Source organism: Marmota marmota, unplaced genomic scaffold (assembly GCF_001458135.2).
Source record: "Marmota marmota marmota unplaced genomic scaffold, marMar, whole genome shotgun sequence".
NCBI classification, from domain to species: domain Eukaryota; kingdom Metazoa; phylum Chordata; class Mammalia; order Rodentia; family Sciuridae; genus Marmota; species Marmota marmota.
Window position 1 is genome coordinate 8572466 of NW_026000102.1, and position 27026 is coordinate 8599491.

The 27026-nt window shown below is 58.1% G+C and overlaps 2 protein-coding genes and 1 non-coding gene across 13 annotated transcripts in view; 2 read left to right on the top strand and 1 right to left on the bottom strand.

Moving 5' to 3' along the window:
- The window catches only part of Noc2l (NOC2 like nucleolar associated transcriptional repressor), a 13047-nt gene extending 3911 nt beyond the window's left edge, over nt 1-9136 (top strand). The window contains exons 7-19 of one of the 2 annotated variants that reach the window (XM_015501566.2): nt 1096-1174; nt 1308-1418; nt 1934-2047; nt 2730-2918; nt 3089-3228; nt 3810-3921; nt 5457-5570; nt 5893-5994; nt 7089-7232; nt 7352-7465; nt 8007-8142; nt 8406-8498; nt 8751-9136. In XM_015501566.2, coding sequence (XP_015357052.1) covers nt 1096-1174; nt 1308-1418; nt 1934-2047; nt 2730-2918; nt 3089-3228; nt 3810-3921; nt 5457-5570; nt 5893-5994; nt 7089-7232; nt 7352-7465; nt 8007-8142; nt 8406-8498; nt 8751-8857 — 1555 coding nt within the window. In that variant the 3' untranslated portion in view covers nt 8858-9136. The remainder of the gene's footprint in view (nt 1-1095; nt 1175-1307; nt 1419-1933; nt 2048-2729; nt 2919-3088; nt 3229-3809; nt 3922-5456; nt 5571-5892; nt 5995-7088; nt 7233-7351; nt 7466-8006; nt 8143-8405; nt 8499-8750) is intronic. The other variant, XM_048783884.1, reaches the window with a different exon arrangement.
- Samd11 (sterile alpha motif domain containing 11) lies at nt 8918-26994 on the bottom strand. 10 transcript variants are annotated; one of them, XM_048783878.1, is made up of 14 exons: nt 26832-26994; nt 25649-25740; nt 21899-22080; nt 21286-21336; nt 17621-17745; nt 14385-14486; nt 14014-14148; nt 12112-12274; nt 11099-11214; nt 10849-10927; nt 10263-10774; nt 9945-10069; nt 9605-9715; nt 8918-9515 (listed from the first exon to the last, which is right to left on the bottom strand). In XM_048783878.1, exons 2-14 carry the CDS (start codon nt 25718-25720, stop codon nt 9270-9272), a joined length of 2019 nt encoding a protein of 672 aa, XP_048639835.1. In that variant the 5' UTR covers nt 25721-25740; nt 26832-26994; the 3' UTR covers nt 8918-9269. The 10 variants fall into 10 exon arrangements, with proteins under 10 accessions (XP_048639835.1, XP_048639836.1, XP_048639837.1 ...); XM_048783879.1 differs by lacking the exon at nt 26832-26994 and adding an exon at nt 26208-26322; XM_048783880.1 differs by lacking the exon at nt 26832-26994 and adding an exon at nt 26283-26302.
- Nucleotides 15211-15285, top strand: Trnav-cac. Its single transcript has one exon. It is a non-coding gene; the product is annotated as a tRNA-Val (tRNA).
- Nucleotides 26995-27026: the final 32 nt, after the last annotated feature.

The window sequence follows — 27026 nt, forward strand, 5'->3', positions numbered from 1 at the left end:
TTTTTTTTTTTTTTTTTTTTTTTTTTTTTTGGTATTCGGTGTTGAACTCGGGTGCTTAACCACTGAGCCACATCCCCAGCCTTATTTTTATATTTTATTTAGAGACAGGGTCTCACTGAGTTGCCTAACGCCCTACTATTGCTCAGGTTGGCTTTGAACTTATGATCCTCCTGCCTTCACCTACTGAGACGCTGGGATTACAGGCGTGCACCACTGTGCCCAGCGTGTGCTTGGTTTTAATCTTAGATTTTCCCAGGGCTTGGAAATCCAACTTCTGTCAGGACACCTTTGAAAGAAAGCAGAAAGGCTTCACTGGGCTGTCAGCATCATGAGGGGTTGTAGGAGTACCTTCACTAGTGCATGAGAGTGTTCATGTGTGTGTAGGCAGTGCAGACCGAAGGGGTCAGGCGAGGAGGGTGGAGGACAAAGCAGTGAGATGAGCAGGCAACAAGACAAGTGGTCCATGCAACTGGACCTTGGGGAGCAGCAATAGATGCTGACTGAGATGCCAAAAGGGAGCTGAATGGAAAACTCTCGGGGCCCTGCCCTTGGTCCTTGGTGTGTTTAGCCGATTTCTGTGAACATCGAGAAACTTACAGGAACCGGCTTTTGTTGTCAGATGTTCAGTCCAGAAGATTTAAGGGTCCAGAGTTTTAAGGAAAAATGTTTGTGAATGTGCATGGTTGGGTCTTCTTCCCAGTGCGTCGGGGCCAGAGCCACCAGTCTGCACCAGTGAGTGGTGCCTGGTTAGGCCCAAAGGTCCTGAGTGCTGCTGGGGGTTGTGGTGTGACAGGGCCAAGGGAACCCAGAGGAGGCTGGTGTATGAGGAATGCAACTGGGGCTGGGCCCTTCTGGGAAGAACAGGACTCAGTATTTCAGAGGGCAGTCGCTCTGCTTTGGCTGGGTGGGTGGTCTGTGGGAAGGGCTGGTGCTGCTTTACTGGGGGGTGGGCAGCTGTGTCTGTCAGCTGCACAAAGCCCCTCAGCTTTTGTGGAGAGAGGTGGGAAGTCTGCTCAGGGCAAGGTATGGTCTGAGACTCACTGAGGCAGCCTTGAGTCTAAGCTGCAGGAATGGGGATGCGTTTGGTTTCTGCAGGATGCTGCAGCCGTCCAGCAGTGCGCTCTGGGGGAGACTCCGCGTGGACATCAAGGCATACCTAAGTGCAGTCATGCAGGTGCTGTTCCTGTGGGGAAGGAGCATGGAAGCCCAGATCACAGTCAGGGCCCTTGCCATATTGGGTGGTCCAGTGTTTTTTGTGCCTCAGACTCAGTAAGATAGTGCCTCACAGCCCCCTTCTGCTTCCCTAGCTGGTGACCTCTCTGGCAGAAGCTACCGTGTCAGCGGCTGTCCTGCAGCACATCAGCAGCCTTGTGCCTTACTACCTAACCTTCCCCAAGCAGTGTCGCATGTTGCTCAAGGTGAGCAGGCCCATCATGCTCTGTTGGTGTGGCTGGTGGTGCACACAGCCACCCCACAAATACATCCCATTCCTGTTCAGGGCAGAAGTGTCACCTGCACCTACACTGGCTTCTGGCCAGCTCCTTTCCAGCCCTCCTCCACCTGGGTACCTCATCTAGGGCATCCCCCGACCCAGGCAGGCCAGCATAACTCGGTGATGTGAGAACAGGTTGCACTCAGGCATCTGTGTCCTAACAGGTTTTGAGAGCTGGAGTCATTATACATTCTCATGCACACGTAATGGTAAAGGCAAGTTGTCACGGTCTTGCCTCTACAGGGCATGACATACTGTGTTCTGTGTTTTGGTGCCTCTTACTATTTTGCTACCAGCTTCTCCTGATGTGTTTTGGGAAGGGCTGTCTCCCAGCAGTAACACAGGAGCCTCTGGCTTGGCTTAGGGAGGGGAGGCATGTGCTGGCTCTAGGGGTTCCTGGGTAAGAAGCCTGGGGCAGACAGTGACATCTTCCCTTTTCAGAGAATGGTGGTTCTATGGAGCACGGGTGAGGAGTCTTTGCGGGTGCTGGCTTTCCTGGTCCTCATTAGAGTCTGCCGGCATAAGAAGGACATCTTCCTGAGCCCTGTCCTGAAGGTAGTGTGGGCCCTGAATCTGTCCATTAGGTTCTGTCTTGGGAATCAGCCTGAGGGTCTAACAGGCTGCCCTTGTGGTCAGTGCCCTTAGCTGGGCCCTGGCATCATGGCTCAGGGCAGACTAAGGTCCTTAGATCCCATTCCTCACCAAGAATGTAGGAGTGCTGACAGACACAGGAACCCTCAGCCTTCTGGGCTCTACCTCGACTTTGCTTCAGATAACCGTCCCCAAGGGGGAACATCTTGTTAGTGGATGAGAACTTTCTACAGAAAGAATAGAATAGGTCTGAGGTCACAGCCAGCATCCAAACCCTGCTGTCCAACTCCAGGCCTAGGGGGGGCCCATCTGTGTGCGGGGACCCTCTGAAACCCTCATAACTGGCCCAGCGTGCAGCAGGACTTAACTCACTCCCCACCCCTCACCACACACCTTCCCTGCAGGGTCCCTCTGCATACCTTAGACTGTGTAAGTCTGGCAAGCATACGCTTGGGCATATGCATGGGGCTGAGCAGCATCAGAATCCTGAGGAGTTGGGGGTCTGTGCAAGGGGGTCTACAGCCATTGGTTTGGCTGTAGTTCCTGCTTGAGGCAGCAGCTCCAAGAGAAATGTCTAGGTGTTGGCAGATGGCTTGGAGCCAGGTAGTGGGTTTTGGGGTGCCTCTGACTGGAGTCTCTCTGGCAGCAAATGTATATCACATATGTGAGGAACTGCAAGTTCACCTCTCCAGGCACTCTGCCCCTCATCAGCTTCATGCAGCGATCATTGACTGAGCTGCTTGCCCTGGATCCCAGCATCTCCTACCAACACGCCTTCCTCTATATCCGCCAGCTCGCCATCCACCTGCGCAGTGCCATGACTATGGGCAAAAAGGTGCACACAGCCATCCCTCCAGACTTGGGAGCCTGACCAGCAGAGGGCCTGGGGGCCTCCTTGAATCCAGGCCTAGCACCTTGGTGGATGTGATGGGGGGGCACACGGGAGGGGGCACACTTGGCTACTGTCCTGGGTGCTGACACTCAGGCAAACTCTGCTCTGACCAGGACACGTACCAGTCAGTGTACAACTGGCAGTATATCCACTGCCTCTACTTGTGGTGCCGCATCTTGAGTACCCTTGGCTCCAGCGAAGCCCTCCAGCCTCTGCTCTATCCCCTCTCGCAGGTGGTCATTGGCTGCATCAGGTGAGTTCATCGGGCAAGTTTTTGGCCAGTAATCTTGTGTCCAGGGTCTTTGGGTCTTGGCAATCCCTGTTGGGCAGGGCTGCTTGCAGTCAAGTTCGCTGCAGAGTGCTCTGTGCTCTGAGGGCTGAATAGGCCCAGCAACAGTGTGAAGGCCTTTTTGGTTTCTTGTGAGGTGCTTTGTGCCAGTCTGACCAGGAGGGGGCATCTTTGTCCTGAAAAGCATCCTCGTGAGCTTTGGCGATTAGACTAGGAGGGAAGGTGGAGGGAGGCCGCCCTGAAAGGGAGCCAGGAATGCACAGCCCTGTGCTAAAGTGCAGTGAACATGAGTGCGGCATGGGGTTCCTCCGATCCCGTCGCTGAGCAAGGAAGCAGATGCTTAGACCAGTACCAAGTTCACAGTGCTTTGTGGTACCCTGTTCTGTTTGGGGGCATGTGATGCTACTTCCTGTGGGCATTGTGGCTCCTCACCTGCTGGAGTGACAGGAAGGCCCTCCTGGGGGTTCAGAGGCAGTGGGTAGCCAAAACTGGTGTTGAGTGATGACTTAACCAGCCTCTGCCCCTTCCTGCCTTGCCCCTCCCAGGCTGGTCCCCACTGCCCGCTTCTACCCCCTGCGCATGCACTGTGTGCGTGCCTTAACACTGCTGTCAGAGAGCACCGGCACCTTCATCCCAGTGCTGCCTTTTATCCTTGAGGTGAGTGGGTTCTGCAATCTTGGGTCAGGGTACTTCAGTTCTCCTGCCTGCCCCTGAGTCTGCTGTGAGGTCCACACCACTTCCCTGAGCTTTGCATGGGTTCAAGGAGCACATTACTCTGCTCAGCACTTTACCTCCTAAGCTGGTTGTGAGTGTCAGTCACTTAGGCTCTGAGGGTTGAGCCTGAGGACACTGGGTTTGCAGTCAGGGAACAGACTCTGGCCACAGAGATATTTGCTCAGGGCTGCAGCGGGCAGGAGAGCTGGGCTTCAAACCCAGGTTTGTGGTTTCAGAGCTTCCAAGGCCCTACCTAGACCACTCTGTGCACTTGAGCACCAGTGCTGCTCTGAGGGAGGCAGGTTAGTGTCAGGTTAGGCCTTAGCCCACAGGATGTTCAAAGACTTGCTGTCTCCAGGTCACAAGGAAAGGGAACCCATGCCTATTCCCATTCCCTTCCACTGAGGCAGGTTGCTGTTTGTGCTTTGTGAAGCTCTTGTGGAAGCCACATCTGTTTCCCTGTGACAGCCAGGTGTGATTCCTAACTGCCCCTGCTGTGGCCTCTCTACCTTGGCACCCCACTGAGGGCCTCCTACCCTGCCAACTGGCTCTAGGTGTCTCCCCAGTCTCTTCCACTGCTGTGGCATGGTTTCTTTTTCTCCTTCATCCTGGACAGTGCTCAAACACTGACCCTGCCTTGGTTTATTGTAGCTGCACCTTGTGGGGCCTCCCATGCCCAGTTGTAGGTTGAGAAGGCAGATCACAGAGGCTGAAGTGAGCAGGGCATCTGGGCCTACTATCCCCTGATGTGAGGGCAGGAAGGGATGTTGAGAGCAGTTCCGTTTGGGAGTCAGGCCTCCTCCCAGAAGGAACTACTTTATTGTTTATTGCTGGGATCGATCTTTATCTGGAGCCCAGCTCAGCTGCACAGCGTCCTGACCTAGTGCATGAGGTCTCTCTCCATGGCTTCCATTCTGTGCCCCTTTCCCCCTCCAGGCTCCTGCATGTACCCTGGGCTCCCCTGCCTTGGGTGTGAGTCTCTTAGGAATTGAGGAGGAATATCAAGGCCAAGAGGCCAGGCTCAGTGCCCACTCCCTCCCCTTTTGGGGAAGGATTGGGTGCACAGCCTGTAGTGTATGGAGGGTGTGGTAAGCTGCCAGACCCTCCCAAGACTCCCATCTTCTTGTGCTCTGTCCTTCTGTTGTTGCTTTGGCCTTGTAACACTGGTTGAAGCTGTGCCAGGCCCAGGCCTCGGTGCTGCATGTTGGGAAGGGTAGGTTAAGTGGCAGGGCTCTTTACAGAGGGCACCTTCTTGGCCTTCTGAAACTGGTCTTTATGGCCTCCCTGACTTTGAGGGAGGGCCAGTGCTCCTGGTCCTGCCCTATCCACTGAGGAGGCAAAGGGGGCTAGATCTCTGGAAAGCAAACAGAGTTTGGAGGGGTCTGCAGGCTTTGGGCTGTGCTGCTTTCTGGCTGTTCACCCCTTACCTTGATGGGGCTTATGAGCTAAGGTCTGAGCACTGGGATGGGCTGGGGTAGGTTTTCCAGCAGGTGGACTTCAACAAACGACCCGGCCGCATGAGCTCCAGGCCCATCAACTTCTCTGTAGTCCTGAAACTATCGAATGTCAACTTGCAGGAAAAAGCATACCGGGTGAGTTGCCCTCTAAGTCTCTGTAGATGGGCCTAGGGCTGTGCTGCATTGAGGTCACAGCAGGACCTCAGAGGGCATTGAGGTGGATGGGAGGGTCCTGCCATCCTATGGTGTTTGGGTGTGGACCTTCCTGGTTCCGTGGGTTGGAGACCAGTGGATTCATAGTTCCAGCCCCCATGAGCCTGAGTGTGGCTGGGAGGCTGTGGACACTTCCTTGTGGCCCCCACCCTGGAACTGGAGCAGACTCATCAGCCTGAGTTGGAGGACTCTGAGCATCTGGGCCCCACCCCCTGATGAGCTTGGTCCTTCCTTGCTGCCTCAGGATGGCCTAGTGGAGCAGCTGTATGACCTCATGCTGGAGTACCTGCAGGGCCAGGCCCACAGTATTGCCTTCCCTGAATTGGCACTGCCTGCTGTCTTACAGGTGTGTACCCAATGGTTGGCTCCCTCCCCAAATTCCCTGGGGGCCTGCTTTATGATGGACTTCGATTATCTTTTAATGGACACAGTGCCCTTTGTACACAGGGACTGAAAGGAGGTGTCTTTGTCCCAGCTTCACAGGGCCAGTAGCAGAGCCTGATCCTTTATAGTCTCCACACAGGCACCGCCTTGCAGCTGGACCCCTTGGACCACAATGTGTGGTACTGGTCATGGGGGTGTAGGAGGTTATCAGTCACTCAGGAGGTTGGGACAGGTCTGGGTGGCTCACCAAGGGTCCTAGCAACATGTTGGCCCATTGAAAGGCTGTCTAAGCCTTCCAGGGAGCAGACCAGCTGCCTGCAGAAGTCTTTACACTGGGGTGGGCTGGTCCCTGGCTGATTTCCTGTGTGGTCCTGGGGCTGGGGTGGGGGTTTCTCTCTGCTTCTCCCATGAGAGTATGGCTCTCTGCCTGCTGTTCCCTGTCTCAGGCCTGTACCTCTCATGGGGGAGGGTCAGTGCTGCTGCTCACAACTCAGCTGCATCTGAGGCCCATCCAGACAGGTTGTGTGTGTGTGTGTGTGTGTGTGTGTGTGTGCGCGCGCGCGCGCGCGCAAGGCTGCAGTCATATAGTTGTGCGCACATGCATAGTCACTTGCTGTCGTTTGGCACTTGGCAGTGGCCTGGGTCCCAGATAGGAGTGCCTGGCAGTCAGGAAGCTTCTGCTGCTGGATTCAAAGGTCTCAGGGATAGGGGACTAGAGTAGGGGTAAACAGATATTTTCAATAAGTGTTCTTGGATTTATGGTTGCATGGTTTCTCAGTTTGGCTACTGGCCTTTGGCCACAGTACAAAAGCAGCCACAGAAAGCCCATTGCATGTGAGGGAATGAGTGCAGCTGTTGCCAGAAGAGCTTTATTTACAGAGATGGGCAGGCTGGAGAGCAGCCTGATTTCATCTGTGGCCCACTGTCCACTTGTGTGCACTTGGGCTCTGGACCTCCCTGGAGTCGCCATGAGGTTTTGATGGGCCCTGGACTTCCTTTGGGGTGCAGGGTAGCCTGTCTGCCTGCTGGGTTGACTGACCCCCCCCACTTCTGCAGCTCAAGTCCTTCCTCCGGGAGTGCAAGGTGGCCAACTACTGCCGGCAGATGCGCCAGTTGTTGGAAAAGGTGCAGGAGAATGCAGAGCACATCCGCAGTCACCGCCAGAGGGTCTCTTTTGGTGTCTCTGACCAGCTTGCAGTGGTCAGTAGGGAACTGGTATCTGGAGTGGGGGAGGTGCTGCTTGAGGGCACTCGTCAGGGAATGGCTGGGTTTGAGGTTTGCCCATAGTGGGACATGACTCTGAACTGCCCCACCCCTAGGATGCTTGGGAGAAGCAGGCCCGAGAAGAGGGGACCCCACTCACCAGGTACTATAGCCACTGGCGGAAGCTGAGGGACCGCGAGATACAGCTGGAGATCAGTGGCAAAGAGCGGGTACATCTGGGGTGCCAAGGGAGTGGGTGGGTCAGCTAGATTCAGATCTTGCACATTGGCATGACTTTTAGGACCAGGCAGAGATTTGATGGGGATGACTTTGGTGGTGGTGTGGGTGGGGCATGAGAGGACTATGGCTGTTTGAGGAGGTGGTGATCCTATGGGGTGGTGTCAGGAGTTGTCACAACCAGGCATCTCCCAAGGGTAGGGGCCTTGGGGGGAATGGAGTGGCTACACATACTTGTCACACAAGCCAGCCTGTGGACCCCAGGAAGGCAGGTAGAAGAGGCAAGAAGGGCTTTAGCTTTTGACCCTGGGCATGGCTGTGGCTATGAGTTGGGGTGACTTGAGAGACTGCTTCTTGGAGTAGCATGCCACCAAGGTGCTGGTTGTCCTGGGAGGGATGCTACGGATGTGGGAGCAGAAAGGTTGCCAAGTAGCAAGTGGCCAGGCAGGGTGCTCCCTTTACGAGGGAAATAGTGTTGGCCTCTCTGAACCCCCTGTCCATGCCTACCTACTCCTCTGGTTCTGATTATTCCAGCTAGAAGATCTGAACTTCCCAGAGATCAAACGGCGGAAGATAGAGGACAGGAAGGATGAGGACAGGAAGGAATTTAAAGACCTCTTTGACCTGGACAGTACTGAGGATGAGGAGACCACAGACTTTTGGGAGAGAGGTGGGGGCTGCCCCTGCTGTAGCATGTGCTCCTGGAGATGGGGAGAGGGTGTGGATGGCTATGGGACCTCACAGCCAGAGGGGTCCCCACCTCAGTGTTTTCTGTGCTGATTGCTAAGCATCCCTACTACTAACTATTCTGTTTGATCTTCCACCTCCAAGTGGAGAGAAGGGTGGTCCTCTTGGTTGCAGCTTACCCTCCTGTGGACCTCTGCTGGTGGTCGCTGGGTGGGGGGCTCATCATGGACTCTTCTCGGTTCACAGAAACACCTGGGTCCCTGAGAACTCGGCAGGGGCTCAAAGCGGAAGAAGATGACAACGACTACCAGGATGAGGAGGATAGCAGCAACTCAGAAGGTGAGTGGTTCTTGGGGCAAGGGATCTGGTCCTTAATCCCATCTGGCAACAGAGCCATGGGAGGGCAGCGCCAAGCCCGGCCCACTCCTCCCTGGGGTGCCCAGCCAGCTGCTCTGTTCTCCTGGGCTCTAGCAGCCAGCTTATAGTGCACCCATAAATTAATTAATGCTGTGATTAATTAGTGATGATTAACCTCCAAGACTGGCTTCCTCCTGATAAGCAGAATTTATGTAGCCTTTTCTCTCCTTGCAGATGGAGGCCCAGACGCAGAGGCGGGGCTGGACCCTGGTGAGCTGTGGCAGCTGGCCCAGGGGCCCCAGGATGAGCTAGAGGATCTGCAGCTCTCGGAGGAGGACTGAGGGTCTCCTGCAGTGCCCCAAAGGCCCTGAGGCCAGTGTCTGTGCAGCAGGAGGGCAGTAGACAGTGGACAGGGCTTTATTGTCACAGGACGACAGACCAGATGAACCAAGAGCTGTGCTGACCTGGGCAGCAAGAGCCAGCCCTATGCAGGAGGCTGGTCCTGCTGCCAGGTCACAGCAGCCTGCTCCAGAGAGGTGGCTCCCTGGTTCCTCTACTCCTTTGTCTTGGGTTTGTCTGTGGACCTCTGCATTCACTCCCAGAAAGTCTTTGAAAACTCATTCAGTCCTTTTAAGTCATTTTTTTCCTTTTAAAAATTCTTGGTGTTTTTGCATCCAAAACTGAAAGGGAGAAAGCTGTGGGGGAGGGACCACTGCATCCTGTGCTGGGCCAGTGGGCAGCCTGCTGGCCAGCTCAACACAGAGACTGGGTGGCATCTGGGGCCCCTGGGAGTACTGCTGCTGTTCCATTCTCTGGCTTGGGTGAGGCTCGGCTAGAGGGTGGATGGCTCCCCCCATAGGGGGAGTTGGCTGTGGGTGGGGACAGGGGCTGCTCTCTGGAGGTAAGCTCCTGTTCAGGAGCCTGCAGGGTTGGCGGCTGCAGCGGCAGAGCCACAGGGAAGCTGGCCATGTAGAAAACTCGGCCCAGGCGCTTGGCCACCTATAAAGAAAAGCCTGGATGGGTGCCTGCCAAGGACATTGGGTGATTTCAAAGAGCCTTTATGCCCTCTGCCCACTGTCCATGCTTACCTGAGCCCGGATCTTGAGGGCAGGCCCCAGCTTCAGCCCCATAGTCGTCAGCAGGTGCTCCTCTGTCAGCAGGGGCAAGGTCTCCCCATCAATTCCTTGTTCTCTGAACACCTAGAGCAGGGATAGGGTCAGGCCTATCAGTCCCGCCCAGCAAAGGCCCAGAGAGCAGCCAGGGAGAGTAAGCAGCTTGTGTAGCTTTCAGGGAGTGGTCAAATGAAGGCCCCTTTTGCTTTGGGCAGGGGCCAGCAGGAGGCAGGAGCAGGTGGGGCTGAGGGGTGTAGGGAAGGGAGAGGAGGGCAAGTGACGGGCCCGCTGTGCGCCCAGGACAGCTCTGCCTCACCGGAGCATACTCTCCACAGCCAGACAGGCCCCCAATGAAGCTGCAGACATCATCCACAGTCCACTTGCTGACGTCCTCAGGGGATGTGGCCGCCTCCCCGTCAGTGAAGAGTCCCCCCACGGTGCCTAGGTGTGAGTGGGTGTCACTAGGGCTTTGTCCCTCCCATCCCATATCCCCACCGGTCTGCTGACCTTTGCTTGCCTTAGTTGCTTAGAGACATGCAATCCATGACTTAAGATTTTTCTGCCTGTGGAGGCCCTGCACCCCCCTCCCCGTGCAAGACCTCCAAGGGTGGCTGGCCTGGGTCTCCACACCCACCTGTGTGGAAGTATGGGCTGACCGAGTAGGGGAAGCCCAGGGACAGTGGAGGGGGCAGGGTGGACCCGGAAAGAAGCCCCTTTCCCTCAGTGCTGGTCCCTCCTAGGGCTTGACCTGGGGTGGAGCCCCGGCCCCCTGTCGGTGCTATCTCCAGGTCCTCTCTGATATCTGAGTCCTTGGGGGGCTCTTCTGAGACATCTTGAGCCCAGAGCCCAGATGCTGTTGTCTCCTTGGATTCGCTGGGCCGAACTGAGGCAGAACTAGGGCCCCCCTTGCGCGGTGCTCTGCCAGCAGGCTCCCGGGGCGAGGTTGGAGGCTCCGGACCAGAGACACTCTGTGAAGGCAGGGCCAGAAGCGGCGCGGAGCTATGTTTCAGCACCAGCATGGCCCCGCGCCTCTGTAGCTCCTCTGTACTGTCTGGGGCCCGCAGGGCCGCTTCAGGCGCCAGCAGCTGTGGCCGGTGTGTGTTCTCCAGCTCTTTCTGGCGAAGCAGCTCCGCGGACATCTCTAGCCTAGGCCAGGAGTAGTAGGATCAGCTTGAGCGCTACTGCCACCCACCTCCCCTCCCGGCTTTGGCCGCACCTACCGGGCCAAGTTCTGTTTACGCAGGAGCTCCTGCTGCCGGGCGAGCATCTCCGCCTGGGCGGGGGGCAGGAAGCTGTACCCTGGGGAAAAGGGACAGACCAGGGCCAAGTGGTCAAATGGTGCTGGCCTGATGAATTGGCCCTCTGCACCACCTTGGTCGGTCCTCGACATTAATGGGCGTCCTTACAGGACTAGTTTCAAGGAGCGTGCCCATAGGACATAAAAGACGTGCACACCTGCCTATTCCTTACCTGGAGTCTGGCACAGAGCCGATGGCACCCCCAAGAAAGGGGGCCTGAAATGGGAGCCCAGGGCGATGTGGGGGGCATTCTGGGGCGACAGCAAAGGGGGCGGCTGCGACAGCTCCCTGCGAAAGGCAGGACTGAGGGGCGTGCGTGGCTTGCCCGGCCCCCTCCGCGCCCCGGATTCCCGTAACCACCTCCAAGCGCATCCCCGTCGCCGCTAATTGCTGGCCCTGCGGGCGGTCGATGTGCCGCTCGTTATGGCTCTGGGTCGAGCGCTGCCCCCGCTCTCGCCCCCGCCGGCGGCGCCAATTAATCTCGGAGGAGGCGCTGACCCGGCGGGCCGTGGCGACTGCAGCGGTAATTACCGCGCGGGGCCCATCCTCCCCACCTCCTCCCCATAGCGGCCCCGCGCTGCCGGGGGCACGAAGCGTAATTAGCCGCAATCCGGAGGCGGCGGCAGCTGCAGACGCCGCGCTCGGCGGTCGGGGGCGGTGCGCCCGCTGCGGGGGCCCCATCCCTGAGCGCTTCCCTGCTGTCTACAGGTCGCCCCCTGTCCCCGCCCGCCCGGGAGGCCGTCTCCCCAGACCGCTAGTGTGTCTGAACTGGCGAAGCGGGCTTCCCTCCTCCCCCAGTTCTAGTCCTCTGGCCGACCCCTCCCGACTTACTTTGGGCTGGGTTTCCAGACTTCCAGCCGCTCTGCCTTCTGCTCCCCCAACCTCACCCCCCTCACTGTCCCAGGGGCACCTGGATTTTGCTGGTTCCCAGTTGCTCAACAAAGAAACAAGAGTGACCCTTCACATTCCTGCCCAGGGTTGTTGGCACCCAGGTACATACTGCCCCGGAAATGTTTTCCTGGGCCTCTGCCCAGCTCAGGCGGCCTCAGGAACTTTTTGCCCAACAGACCCTAAACCCAAAACAGGCAATACCCACATGACTGTGCAGCTGCAATCGGGGAGGAGTAAGTGGGTGGAAGGTTCAGGCTGTGGGGCCTGCAGAAGTCAGATACCAAGCCCCAGTACCTCTCTGAGAAGGACGGGGCAACAGCTGGAGCCGTGTTCTCCCGGTGCTGAGCCAGGCTCTGCTTCCGGCGCTGACCTGCTGTGGATGAGGGCAGGTGAACTTCCAGGCCACTGGGACTCCTCAATGCTGCAGCTGCTACCTCCTGCCGGACCCTCAGGAGATCTGGGGGGTGTGTGTGGGGGGGTAGGGGATGGGCAACAGCAGCGACCCTGAGGCCCAGCTTTCCCTGGACTTCTCCCCTCATCCTAGTGAGCACAGGACACTGGCCCAGGGGAGCCCAGGAGAAAGGGAACCAGGGGCCCACTTCCACACCATCCCTGCTGTGTGTCAGCCCCGATGTCAGTCACTGGGGCAGGAGGAGCAGCCCCAGGGCAGGGGAGACAGGTTTGCAGGAGGACCTGGAAGGAACGTGAGGTGGGAGGAAAGCCCAGGGCTGGTATGCAAGGCTGTGGAACCTGAGGCTGGAGCCTGGAGGGGAGGGACTGTGCACAGATCCATGAGAGCATAGACCAGTTCCTGGAGATCACTGTGACAAGTCTAGGAGTGGGTCTCCAGACTCCACCAGGTGACCGCCTCCTAGATGGGAGGCAGGAAACTGAACCTGTACACGTGGCCACACCAGCATACGCCAACATCCGTCCACATCGGTCATCCAGCAGTGGTTGCATACGGTCAGCATCCAGCAAGACCACACCAGGCCCATGCATACGCGTCCTTGCGGGCACACCGGCCACAATCTCTGGACGCCGGGACGTGCAGTGGTTTGATGCACTGTGCTCCTGCCCAGGGCCCGGCCTCCGAGTCCCCGCCACCCCCCTTTGCGTAGCTTTGCCGCTGAGCCGCCGCCTCTGTTTGTAAATTAATTACCCGAAAAGCGGAGGTGGGTCTGCCCTGGGCTGGGTGCCAGCCCGCAGAGCCTAGCCGGCGCGGCCGCCCGCGTCGATCCCAGCGGGGCCCGCACCCCCGCCCTCCAGCCCGCGGTCGCAGCTATCTGCAGCCGGCTCCTAGGCTGGGCGGTGCGCACAGTGATTGACAGCAGCTCCCTGGCGGCCGCGACCACGCTCCCTCCCCCACATAGGCCAGCAGAGCCGGCCCCAGGCAGGGCAGGGAAAGCAATTAAAAGGGAAGATTTTTAAATTATTAACATTTGGTGAATTATTCAGACTCTTGGTGGCTAAGCCGCCCTGGGGGACGGTGCCTTGTGCAAGGAGAGGAAATCCTGCCCCTTCACCGTACCCCATCCACCTCCTACCATAAAAGCCAAGTTTACCTAGCAGGAGCCTAGCCTGTGAGGCTAGAGTGCAGCTGGACAGGTATCTGACTGCTCCCTGGGCTATGACCACAAGGGACAGAGCAGACCCAGTGAGTGGAGAGGGGCAAGAGCCTCATCCCAGCCTCCAGCTGGGCCTCTCTTGGCATCCAGGAGGCCATGGTGGCCAAACACAGCTGCCTCTTAGTCCTGTCTTTCTGGGATGCTTGCCCCCCATGCAGGACAAGGATCTGGCACTATTTCAGTGTGACCACAGGTCAGCGTCCACTGACTTAAATTTGTGCACCAACTGCTGTGGGAGTCAGGAGAATGGGCACAGACCACAGGGTCTCCTGGATAGGGGGCAGGTAGGCTTACTCAAGCCCCTACCCCTTCCTCTCACCTGGGCTCACCCCTGAGTAAGCTGTGTGCATGCCTGGAGGGGATCCTGAGAATGTGATGAAAAGTGGGGACTTGGAACAAGACCTGGGGCAGCCAGGCCTCATCGCCTACCCACAAAGGGCTGGGGGTCACTGTCAGATCCAATCCTGGTCTTGATGTCAGCAGCCAACACCCTCTTCTGGGGTGGAGAGGCAACTGAGAGTGTACACAGGTGTGTGTGTGGGGGGGGGCAGGTGGGGAGGGCACATACCATGGCTGGGGAGGCCCAGGTGGTAGAGACGCTGTGGTTCCTCGAAGCTGCCAGCCTCACTGAGAGCAGAAACCAGCCGGCGGTAGTGGTCCTCAGGCGCCATGCTGGGTCGCAGCTCTGGCAGCAGCAGAGTCTCTGCGTTGGGGTAGCACATAGGGAGGGGATTTTCCTTGAAATACTACCAAGGCGGAGAGGCAAGTCGGGAAGGCACACCTCACCCTAAGCCTAAGACCTTCCACCCCTGCTGCGAAACCCAAGTCCCTCCTCTGTGCACACCTGCCCCTTTTGGAAGGTCTAACAACACTTCCAAGCACTCAGTTACTGCTTCCTCCTCCAGTGACCTGTCCCTCCTCCCTGGGTTGGGCTCCCACCTCGAGGGTACTCAGACTCAGACTCGCTTCGGGCCTTCTTCTCTGAAGAGCAGTCACTGGTGACGTGCGGGGAGCAGCCCAGTCTCTTGCCTAGCAAGCCACCTGCAGAGGGTGGAGTGAGCCACACCCAGTCTCAGGGACTGGAGGAGGATGCAGGGAAGACCAGGTGGGGAAGACCCACCCCTGCCCCAGCTCAGTCTAGTGAGCCCCAGTCCCCTCCACTCAGGAGCATCCTTGGTTCTGGGGGGCAAGGCCTTGCCAGCCCTGGGTCCCAGGCTTCCACCTGGTGAGCCCAGCTGGCCGGAGGACATCATGACAGGTATGGAGCAAGGCAAGGAAAGAGGGCAGCCCTGACCCTGGGCCCCAGGCTGCATTTGAATAGAAGTGATGGGTGTGACACGTGACTGTGACTGTGTCCCCACGGGCCTCTTGCTGCCCCTGACCAGCCAGTCCATTCCCATGTGTGCTAATGAGCCCACCTCAGCTTCTCCTGGAGAACAGAACTACCTTCCCTTTCTGAGCTGGGCTGGGGTGGGCTATGCAGGTGCTGGGGAGGAGAGTCAGTCAGGAAGGCACATGTCACTCCCCACACAAGGGGTGTGCTCAGTGGGGCCCTCCTCTCTGCACCCAAAGCCAAGACCCTTCTCTTTGCTGCACTTAGCCTTGGCAAGCACATACCTGCCCAGCCAGGCTCTGTGCTCCAAAGGTCACCCCTGGACAGCTCACCTGCCCTACACAGACCCTATGTGCCTTGCTCCTGGTCTGCCTATTCCTATACTATCCCCTCTAGAGATCACATCTCCACATCAAAAGCTACACACAGGGCTGGGGGATATAGCTCAGTTGGTAGAGTGCTTGCCTCACATGTAAGAAGCCCTGGGTTCAATCCCCAGTACCATAAAAATTGAATAAAAATAAAAGCCACACACATCTACAGGTCCATCTCCAAACTTGTCCCTGCACCCCCAAGCTCTGCTTCCTCCTGAGGACCCTGACATCAGGGGGCCCTGCTGATAGCATGTCATCATCCTGGCCTCCAGGTCAGACCCTATTGCCTCTGGCATCTCTTCCTCCTCACAAGACCCAGGGTGGCGGGGATGAGGGGCTGCTCCTTGTGTAACTCAAGCCTTTCATGACACCTTGGTACTTGGGGGGTCCCAAACCTGTGCCCCCAGGAAGCCCTGCTGTCAGCTCAGGAGCCTAATTCCTTTTCCTTATTCCTTTAATCTGTCATTTTTATCAGGCTAGGGAAGTGCGGCGGCAGCAAGAGCACCGATCAATCTCCACATTACAGCTGACAGAATGGTGCTAATAACTTATTGATCTCAGCCACCTCACTGCCACTGGTCGAGCTGGCTGGCCCCAGGCCCTGCCCCAAAGACAGGGGACAGTCCCCACTGCCTGCATGAGGGGTCAGGTCAGACAGACCCTGTAGGACAGATGGAGGGCACTCAGGTGCACATGGGCATCATGAGCTGCATGTCAGAGTCCAGCAAGCGGGAGGGCACTCTGAGCGCACCAGGCAGGGAGTGGGTCTTGCAGCCTCTCTCCACACCTGCTGCCCATCTCCTGCTCCCTGTACATGCTCAGGGGTCAGCAGGGGTAACCTCTGCAGTCTGTTCCCTGTTTCAACAGTGGCAACTCCCGCCTGCCTCCTTGCTGGGCTTCTCTGCTCCTGGGGAGCTTGAGAGTCACAGCCTGGGGGAGGTGATACTGGGGTTGGAGTGCCCCACAGTGAGACCCAGCCTTGTAGCTGCCTTGAGGAGACTGCATAAGCTCAGAGTCACACCTGATGTAGGCAGTGACAGGAGGCAGACACACGTACCAGGGGTGGACCACAAAGTCACAAGACCTGCGCCGAGCTCCTCAGTCCTCTGGGATCCTTCCTGTCTAGGGCCCAGGAAGCTGTGGCTCGAGGGACACCCCCTTGAGCCACAGGAAGGAAGAAGACTTGGTGACAGGTAAAGACCCCTGCAGGGCCCAGAGGAAGCCCATGGGGAGCTGCAGACCTGGCAGGCGCGCGCGCACACACACACACACACACAGCATCCTGGCAGCTGTGCACAGCATGTGACCTGCACTCACTGTAGAGTGTGGAGGGCTACCTGGCAGGGTGAGTAAGCCCTGCAGCAGACACACAGGGCACATGCAGGCCTGTGTACCTGAGGAGGTTGTACATAGGCAGGGGAGGGCCTGCTGCCTCAGAACATCTCAATCACTGAGGGGCTCCCTCCGCAATTAGATTTTATCAGCCTCTTATTATTATTGTTTTTTTTTTTTTTTAGGGAGAGAGAGAGAACTTTAACATTTATTTTTCGGTTATTGGCGGACACAACATCTTTGTTTGTATGTGGTGCTGAGGATCGAACCCGGGTCGCACGCATGCCAGGCGAGCGCGCTACCGCTTGAGCCACATCCCCAGCCCCAGATTTTATCAGCCTCTTGCTCAGCCACCTCCAAAGCAGCTCCAGAAGCAACCCCCACCCCCATCCACAAGGGCCTTCTGGGCTCATGGGGACTCTGTTGGGAGTATCCAGGGTGGTGGGTGATGCCCACCCTGCTTTCCCAAAGCAGTAGCCATTGTCAGAAACAACCCTGTCCAGGGTCCATGTGACAAGGCCCCTGAGGTCAAGTTGTGCCCACTCTCAGCGGTGGCATCTTGCAACCCCTCATGACCTGCTCCTTGGGAGACTGCCTTGGTCCCCAAGCTGCTCTCTCCCTCTGAGTTCCTGTTGCCTCCAGGAACCAGATCTCCTTGGTGGCCCTGGAAGCTCCTGGGCCAGCACCCTCTTGGCCTACCTGAAGAGGTCCAGGCTGCAGGGGATGGGCCCTTTCCCTCCCAGGACCCCTGAGAAGCAGGACAAGGCCAACATGCCCCGTGGGTTTGGTGGGAGGTGGGCATTGTTTCTGAGCTCTGGAAGGTCTTTGCCTGTGCCTGTCTTGTGAGGAGGGGGTGGCTGGCCTCGAAACTCCAAGCCCACCCCAGCAGCAGCCACACTGGAGCCGCCCTCTGCCGCCAGTCTGCCTGACTGGCTGGGATTAACACAATTACCATCACATGGAGCCCCAGGGGACAGCCGGCCTCACACCTCCCGCCTCCTCTGCTGGCCTCCCTGGCTGCCCGCCAAGACTTCCAGAGCTGCTGAACAGACACAGGGAGGGTGGCTGTCCCTAGGCAGAGCTGCTGTGGCCCTGGCAGCCCCATCATCGCCCTCAGGACCCATGGGCCTCCTCACCTGTGGGTCCCAAGCCAACCTCCACACTGCCTCTCTGGAATTCACAGCGGCTCTGGTGCTCGGGCATAACGAGGTGGCGGCTTCGGTGCACACTGGATATGAGTGTGGGAAGGTCACTGTCCTGGCTGCAGCAGAGCAAGACAGAGGATGGAGCCATAAGCCTTGGCAGTGCAACCTGATGAGCATGAGGACAGGGTGCTTGGGGCTGAGGACAGCGTGCACTGAGCCTGGTGATGTGTGTGCATACCTCTGTGGGCTTGGGATGCCACACCTCTGCACACTCACCAGGCAGGCCAAGAGAAAGCAGAGACATGACACCTGGACCCCACTACAGCACCCAGCTGGTCTGTGCCGAGCCAGAGCAGCCCCTCCCACCTTCCTCTCTCCAGAGAGGCAGCGCTGTGCTCGGCTCCCTGCCTCAGAGGGAGGACGGCTCCCTGCCTCAGAGGGAGGACGGGACGGCCCTGCTGTCTCACAGGACAGGCACATAGAGGGCACACTGTCACCCATGTGCTGCCAGCTCTGAAGCAAGCACCTGGCACATGCCACTTTGGTTAAAACTTGCAACACCCTCTTGGGACCCTCATTTCTCCAAATAAGGAAACTGAGGTTCAGACCAAAGTCCCGTAGGTAAAAAGACTCTGCCCTGGCATGGTACCTGTGGCCCCAGGAGATGCACTGGCCGGCTCAGGACACCTGTGATCCCCAGGGTGCACCCAGGCCTGGCCTTGGAATAACCCTGCATGTGATTCTTTGTCCCTTCTCCCTCCTGCTGAGCCCTCACCCACAGCCCCAGAGAGAAGAGGGAGGAGAAAGTGGGGCACCCCTGGGGTTATGTGAGCAACCCCATCATCAACAAAGAAGGAGGGGACAGGAAGTCAAGGCCAAATAGAGCAGGGGCAGGGAAGCCCAGTGCCCCAGCAATGCCCTCCCGGCCCACCTGTGGTGGAGCAGCCTCTTCAGCAGCACTGACACTAGCAGAGCCTCCTCACAGTGACCTAGGAACCGACCCTGAACCTTATTAAATAGCCCCCAGCCCCCAGCCCCCAGCCTGGGCTGGCAGGAGCCAGGCTAATCCAGGGCCAGGCCCTAAGCAGATCAGTTTCAGCACCAGATACCCTGGGGCGGCCCCAGAGCCCCTAAGAGACCCAGATGTAGGTTCTCCCCCACCCCCGTGAAGGCAGGAGGCAGGTGGGGAGTAAGTACTTTATGGGATTAATCTCACGAGGCTCATCCCCCATCATCCTCACTGATGTGGGCTGTTGGACAGAACTGCTGTCCTCAGCATGGGGAAAGGGCCTGGGCTGGCTGGGTACAGGGCTGCAGCTGCCATGGAGCTTCTCCCCACAGTGCACCGGACACTTCCTGCTGCCAGGGACTGGAGAGGTGAGCACAGTAATTTCCTGTGAGCCCTGGCCTGGACCCCCAGCAGCACCTGCATCTGGGACCAGCCTCAATGACAGCTATCGGCTCTGTCTCACTTGGGGGTTACCCGGGCTCTCGAGGTGCAGGCCCATGGGGGCAACCCTTGGCTAGACAGGACCTGCCCTTGCATTCCACACCCAAGTCCCTGCCTTGGGGGTTCGTTCCTCAGGTCCCAAGATGGGCCAGTCCTGAAAACCTGTTCTGGTCACTCAGTTACTCACTGAACAAATTATGCTGGGTTCATTAAAAAAAAAAAAAAAAATGCCAAGAGACTCACACACAGGCTGGAGAGTTGAGAGCTCCGCACCTGTCTTCACAGTATGGGGCCACTACACACAGGCAAGGCCTCAGCAGGCTGCTGTGGCACGTGGGGAAGAGACTGGGGCAGGGTCAGGAAGACTGCAGGGAGGGTTGTGAGGAGGCCAGGAGAAGGGTGAGACCCGACTCCCCACTGAGGGCCTCCCCACCCCAACTCTCTCATGTAGCCTTTGCCAGCTGGGGGCCCTAGAAAGTCAGGGGCCTAGAAGGCCCTTCTTGCAAGCAAAGCTGCAGGGGCATCACAGGGCAGAGGGGCCCTGGGCCTCTACTTGCAGCCAGCAGCAGGCATCCCCAGCAGGACTGGTCAGAAGGACGAAGAGGACAGACAGATGCAAGAGGCAGACAGACCAGTGAAGAGTGACAGACGAATGGGGATGGACAGACAGTTGGGATGGGACAAAGACAGTTGGTGACCCAGTGTGAGGCAGCTGGCGGTCCACAGCCCTCCTTGTCCAGACACTGGGGGCTGTTAGCAGACGGGAAATGATGGGCTGTTAGTCCTCTGGGGTGTGCTCTTCTCCAGAACTGTAACCTTCCCTTTAATGAAATCCAGAAAGTCATCCTTGCCCCTCTGGATCCTCTGTGGGACCAGGGTCTCCACTAACGCAGGCCTGGCTTCCTCCCGGGCACAGCCCAGGCTGCAGCAGCCAGTACTGGTGAGAGCTCAGCATGGGACTCCTGGGCCTCCCCGCACCCCAAGGCCAGGTGTACCCCAAGGAGGTGCAGGTCCGGAGGGGAGGCACAGCCATTGGGTTTCCCTGCAGGCCTTGCTGGCAAATTTATCCTGTAGCGTCCAGAGTAAAAGGCTCATAAAATGTCATCAATGTTCATGACGGTTCATAAAAATGATCAGTTGAGCTGGCAACTCCAAAATGAGGTGGAAATAAGTTTAAAGATGTTTTTATTGTAATTCGGCTCCAGGATCCAGACGTTCTTGAAGACATAAATAATGACACCTCTGGCAGAGATGCAGGACAAGCTGCCTTCCTGCAGCTGGGCTGGGGAGGCCAGGCACCCACAGCCTGAGTCACAAGAGGCTTTCCCTGCCCTTGGTGCCCACTGCTCCCCATCAGGCCCTTCCTGTGGTGCTCCCCTTGAAGCCCCGGGGAAAAACTTGGCCCCCATAACCAGAAACCAGCCCCTGCCCCTTGGGAGCAGGAACTGGGTCCCTGACACCTGACCTCCTCCTCGGGGGCTTCTTTTTTATCCTCTATGTCTTGGATTCACAGGCCCCAGCCTGTTTCCATAACCCAAATCCATGTGAGGAAACCACAACCTGCCAGGGTCCCCAGAAGGATCTTTCCAAAACACATACCTGGTCACTCCCTGCTCAGGAACTTTCTGTGGCTTGCTCAGCTTGGAGAACAAAGCCCAACTGGTCCAGCGGCTAAGGTGCAGACCTTTTAGCATCCCATTGAGCCAGACCTGCCAAGTTCCCATTCTCCTTCCTTCCATCCCATCCTTCATCCCTCCACAGCTTGGCAGACCACCTTTTCCCAGTGAACTCCTATGCATCCTTCAAGAACCTGCTCACACATCACCATTCTCACCTCCTGGTGGGTCTCTGGGAGGGTGAGAGGTGAAAATTACAGCCTCATCTTAGAGCTGTTGGGCTCCAATGGACAGTCCAGTGGTGAGGGTCATAGCATGCTTTGTCTCCACGGGTGGGCTGCCTAGAACCCTGCCCATGTCTGCACTTGGCTGAGATGGGCCTCCTGATCTCAGTTGGGCACCATGCCACCTACCTTCCAGGCCAGGTAAGGACACACATCAAAACCAGCCTGGCAACCGCATGGCCCACACTGGCTCACACTGACTGGGACAGAGGACAAGATAAAAGACCATGGGCAGAGGAGGGAGGCAGGGTGGGTAGGACCAAGGAGAAATGGCAACAGCTGCCCCTGCCCAAGCCAGGCTCCTACCTGCAAGATGTCTCTCGGAAGGAGATGTTCACATCCCAGTGGGTGTGGACTCTACCGGGAGAGAAAAGAGGGTTAGTGGCTCCATTACTGGCATAGAGACAGCAGCGGGGTGTGGGCCTGACTCTTAACATCCCACCAGCCAGAAGCCAGGGCAGTAATGAGGGTGGCACCTCATGCCCAGTTCAACCTGGTGGCAGCTTCCACTGAACAAACCCAAGGGCTTGAGATGCTCTGGCCTCCCAGAGATGAGGAGGAAGAGCATGCTGAACAGCCCCGGGCAACACCAGGCACCACAGCCCCCACCATCCTTACTCACAGACACCCAACCCCTAGGTGCTGGCAGGACGAGGACCATATCAGGAAACAAGCTTCTGGGAGGCTGTGGGTGTCAGCCCAGGTGGGTACCGGACCTTGGGTCTCTCTGCTTGCCAACCTCTACCCAGAAGTGACCATGGCATGGCTGAGGCAGAACAAGGTGCCAGGGCGCCAGTTCAGGAGAGAGGACAGCTTCTGCCTGTACCCCCGCCCCACAGCAGCATTCCAGAAGAGCCCTGGTCTTGGTGCCCCCTTCCACAGGAGCCTGAGCCTCCTGGCCCAGCTCTGGAATAAGTACCTTCTCTTCATGATCCGGACATGCGGATCATCCTCCTGCTTCAAGCCTGGCTGCCGTCCACAGGCTGGGCCACCTCCATCACTGTCACCATCACTGGCAGAAAAGCTGGCGTTCCGTTCCTTTTTCAGGGAGCGTGCAGGGGGCAGGGCCACTGTCCTTTTGTCTGCCAGCCGCCCCCGGTTCTGGGCAGGAGGAGGAGAACGTTAAGGCTAGGCTAGACATCAGCCTCCTGGGCCTGGGCCAAGGCCCAGGGGCCTCATTGCTGCAGGCACAGCCTGTGAGGACAGGAGAGTGTGGGCTGTTCTGCATGCCCAGCCTGAGTGTGGGTGCCCACACGGTGGCAGGGAGCCCTGCGGACGCTTGAGCTATGACCCTCAGCTCCTTCCCTGGGTCCCCAGAGTCTTCTGGGATTGTGCATACAGCCTGGGGCAGGGATCATGGGGCTGGTCCTGGTGGGTATGCAGTCAGGGAGCAGGTCCCTCTAAACGTGTCTGGCTGACATCCCATCTCCTGTCAGTCCTGAAAACTGACAGCAATATCAACAAGCAAAGTCACTTTTGTTTTTCTTTTGCAGTGCTGGTGAAACTAGGGCCTCACAAAACACTCTGCCACTGAGCGGCAGCCCCAGCCCCTCTTTGCTATTTTGTTAGCACCATGAAGAGCCCAGCTCAGGGGAAGTCTGTCTGAGACCGCTGGTGCCTTGCAAAATGCAGGTCTGGGAGCCACAGGCCGCCTGAGAGCACTAACAGCCCCGACCCTTTGTTCCCCAGCCCTGATGGCTCATTTCTCTCCTCAGCGCCCCCCTGCACCATGTGTTAAGTGTGTGGCGCTGTGTATGCTCAAGCTTGGAGCTCTGCACCCGGCTCACACATTTCTGCACAGAGCGGTGGATAGGAGTGTGTGGCCCCAGTCCTGGCATTTCTCAACACTTCCTGGCTCCAGGTCCTGCTGCCCCAGGGAAAAGAAAAAAAGCCGTTGATTATTTTCCAGTGTACAGAGGTTTTTTTCTTACTTGGTTAAGAGGCTGCTGGCTCAGAGGCTGCATGGGCTTTCAGAGTATCTACTTTCCTCTCCGTTCAGCCCTCCCATTGCCAGAAAGAGTTGATCCTCACCACACGCATGAGCTCAGTGAGGAAGGGGTCAACGAGGGTCCCTGCCCTAGGTCATCCAGGATCCTGAGGTGGGCTGCTGCATGGAGTCCTGTCCTTGCAAGGACGCTTCTCTTCAGATTCAGCACCACATCATCTCCGGTGCCTGGCTCTGCCCAGCTCAGCGCTCCCTCCCCCAGCTCTGGGAGCCACAGTATCCCCCACACCTGCCCTCACACATCTGCTGGGGTCTGCCCAGGATACCCTCTGTTTCCCTCTGTAACATGGTGAGGAGCGAACTAGCAATACAAGGGCATGGTGGCATGGGGCCAGGGCCAGCCCACAGGATGACAGGGTCCAGTGACAGCAGAGCCCAGGGAGACGGCAGTGGTGAGTGCCCACCTATGCCTCGGCCTCTGTCAATCCATAGGTTTGGCATCATTTTCAACACCCCTTGGCCCCATGGCTCTGCCTTGTCCAGCCTGCCAAAGCCCAGTGCCAGGCATCTGGAGATGAGCTCTGCCCTTCTCCTCAGTCACCTTTCAGCCTTAGGTGAAATACTCTCTTGAAAAGAAAAGGAGTATTTTCTCAAAGCCACCTGCTTCCCCTCTTTTGTGGCAGAAATACTCCCACCCAAACAGAAAGTAGAACCCAGACTAGGAGTAAACATCTCTCTGCCTCTCATCTGTGGGAAGAGAAGAGGGGACACAGAGTCTTAGACTGCTACTTGGAAAGGGGCCAGGACTGGCTGGGAAGGAGCCCAGGCTATATGCCAGTCTTAGCCCCATGAGGCACAGAGCTAGGCACAGAGCTGGGCACAGGAACTTCCAGTCCCTGGGATGCCCTGAAAGCACCCTGGAAGGATAGGTCTGGGGTGGCTCTTGGGGGAAACTCTATGGGGGGAGCATGCTGAGAACCCAGAGGGCCACTCTAACCCTGCCCAAGGATGGGGAACACATGCCCCCCCATACATCGGAGACTTAGCTCCCCACTGCTCAACAAGTTTGAGAACCTGGCTCCTAACCAATAATTGACCCCTTCTGAAATGGTGAGAGTGGGTTCCAGCATGCACAGTCACATGCACACCATATTGTACCCCTGGAGTATCTGTGACTGTGAAGTGCACACACCTCTGAAACTGGCCACAAGGGTGGGTGGAGACAGCCTCTGGGCACCAACAGGTTGGGGCTAGAAAGAGGATCCATGGAGATACCTCCAAGGAAGCAACCAGGCACAGAGAGGCAGGCAGGCCCAGGTCTGAAGCGCCCTTCATTCAGGCAGGTACCAGGGAGCTTCAGAAGGGCAGCAGCTCCATCCCTCTCTGCGCTTCAGATTGCCACTTGAGGTGATGGCTGATGTTGAGCTCAGGCCACCCTCTTCCCCTCTCTTGTGGCAGGCCTCAGGGGTGGCAGGTTGGAAACTGTGGGGCACTCCCATCCAAACAGAAAACAGAACCCAGACTAGTCTGAGGTGGGCACCCAGAGGATCCCGTCCAGTTCCAGCTGCCTGAAGGGGTGCAATGATGGAGAGGGACTTCAATCTTTTGCCCAGTAGGTATGTGACAGCAAGCAAAAGGTGTTTCTGCACACCTGCTTGGGGAGCTCTTGTACAGGTGCCCTGTGCGCCTGTAGACTCAAGTGTGTATGGCGGGCGGCTTGAGGCTGTGACTGTGGCAGACCAGGTGTGGGCTGGGCCTGTGGCTCTCCTTCCCCAGCCAGCATCCATGTGTCCAAGATTTCCCAGCCGGCTCAGCGTGCACCCTGCAGAGCCCACGAGGAAGCCAGGATACCCCACCACCAGGCCAAAGGGAATAAACCCAAGGTGGCAGCCTGGGCCCTCTCAGGACCACTGGTACCTCCACCCCTCCTGCTCCTTCCTATAAGAGGGGGACTGCTGGGTGGATCTAGGAACAGCAGCCTCCACCCCCCATGTCCCACAGGGGGAGCTTCCTCTCTAGAGGCAATTTCCTTTTCAGATCAACCCTCTACTCCTCACTGCCTGGAGTGTCATACCTGCTCCCCAGGCCAGTGGGGAGGCCATAGGTTGTCTACCCTGGGTGGGGTTCTTGCTCTCTGGACACCTACAGGCAAAGACCCTGCCCCACCCAGGCTCCATGTCGTGGACCCTCCGAGGTCCAGACCCTTGCAGGGCAGCACTTCAACATTAGGAGCACCAAGACACACACCACTCAGGCTCAAGCCTTGGGATAACCCGGATGTGCAACCTGTCCAGCTAACACTGTTACACCTCAAAAGAGTCCTGCCCCAGCACCCAGCACCTCTCTCTGCTGAGCCAGATGACTTGGTGATCTCCAGCCCTGGGACAGGGAAGTCCCCAGGCCCAATGAATGACAATAACAGTGGGAAGACCCTGGAACCTGGAAGGCTTGAGGAGTAGCTCCAAGACACCCATGAGGGAGGCTGCTCAAGAACAGGCAGGACCCACCCTTCATCCAAACAGGAGAGGATCCTGTGACCCAGGGTTCCCACCCATTCCCAGGAACTGTCTGGAACAGCACAAAGCAACCCCACCCACCCCATCTGCCCTGGGAGGATTCCCTCCAGCATGCCCAGAGGGCTGAAGTTAGGACTCCCAGTCTTAGAGATCACCAGGCTCTCAGGGGAGTCCAGACATCCCAAGGCAGCTTATTCCCAGGTCTCACCACAGGCGAGGATATTCGACAGCCCGGGCAGTCGCAGATTGGAGGATGCACCTGCAGAATTCCCTTGGACATAAGCGTCTTCAGACTTTTTCCTGTGAGGAGAGCCGAGCACAGCTGGTGAGGGGCAGTCAGGGCATAGATGGAGCCTCTGGGGCGCAGTCACCGGCAAAGCCAGTCCCCACTCCCGGAAGGTGTATGAAATGCACACCAACCTTCCAAACCCACTGTCGTCCAACTTCGGAGCCTGCTGCCCGCCCCACCCTCGCAGACGAGCAGGGGATCTGCTGGGCTCTGAAACTCAAATCCTGGGCGAGGCCCTCCCCTGGTGGAGGGCGGCTTCCTCTCAGCCCTGGCGCCCCTCCTCCTGCCCCACCCTCTCTTAGCCGGTCCCGCCCGAACTGTGGCAGGGCAGTGGAAGGTCGAGCTAGGAAACTGGTGAGCGGCGGCGCGGTCTCGTCCCAGGCCTGCGTCAGTCCCCAATGCAGGAAAGGGCATCCACTGCGGAGCCTGAACTCCTAAACCAAACGCTACCGGGTCCCAAACTTCCCAAGACCCTCACCGCGCCAGACGGTCGCCGCGCTTATCAGGTGCCCCCGATCTGGCCCCCAAAGGTGTAAAAAATGTATTGTCGCACCTTTGGAGTCACCATCCAAACAGGCTGCTCCAGGTCTCGCTGACACTGTTCCAGCTCCGCGCGCCCACGCCCCGCCCTACTCCCGCGGCCCCACCTACCCGCGCAGCCCCAACCAGTGTGCACTCGCACCCCGGCCGCACGTGCACCTCTCCACTCGAGCGGGAACCAGTGGCTCCGAGCCTGGGGAGGGAAGGCGTCCCTCCCAACCCGTCTCCCGACTTCCTGTAAACTTCCTCTGGGCCTGGAGGCCCAGGGGCTTCACAAAGACCTGCCGAGCTGAGGGAGCGCCCGCTCCTGCGTAGCTCGGGACCCCAGCACTCTGTTGCCCGAACTGGGAGGACAGTGGAGGCCGAGGGCGCTCTGCGGTGTCCACTGAAGCAACCGTGCGGGGCAGGCGGGGTGTGTGGGTCCCTGCAGCAGCTCTGGAGCTGCAGCGCCCTCTCTGGACCAAAACCAAGTCTCCCCAGTGGCAGAGCGAAGGGCTCGGACCCGCGGGTCGCGAGTACCGAAGGAGAGGGACGACGGCTTGCGCCCCCACGGCGGCCGCACCTTTGTGGCGGATGCTGCGCTCCAGTCCTTGGCCGTCTCGCGGCCGCTGACGAACTGGAACTCGTTGGGCGTGAGCCACTCGCCGCGGTGGCGGATGGACGGGCCTTTGCTGCCCTGGCAGAGTTTCCGTACGTAGAGCAGAGCACGGTTGGCGCCGCACTCCACCTCGATGCACGGCTCACCGTTGTCCAGCAG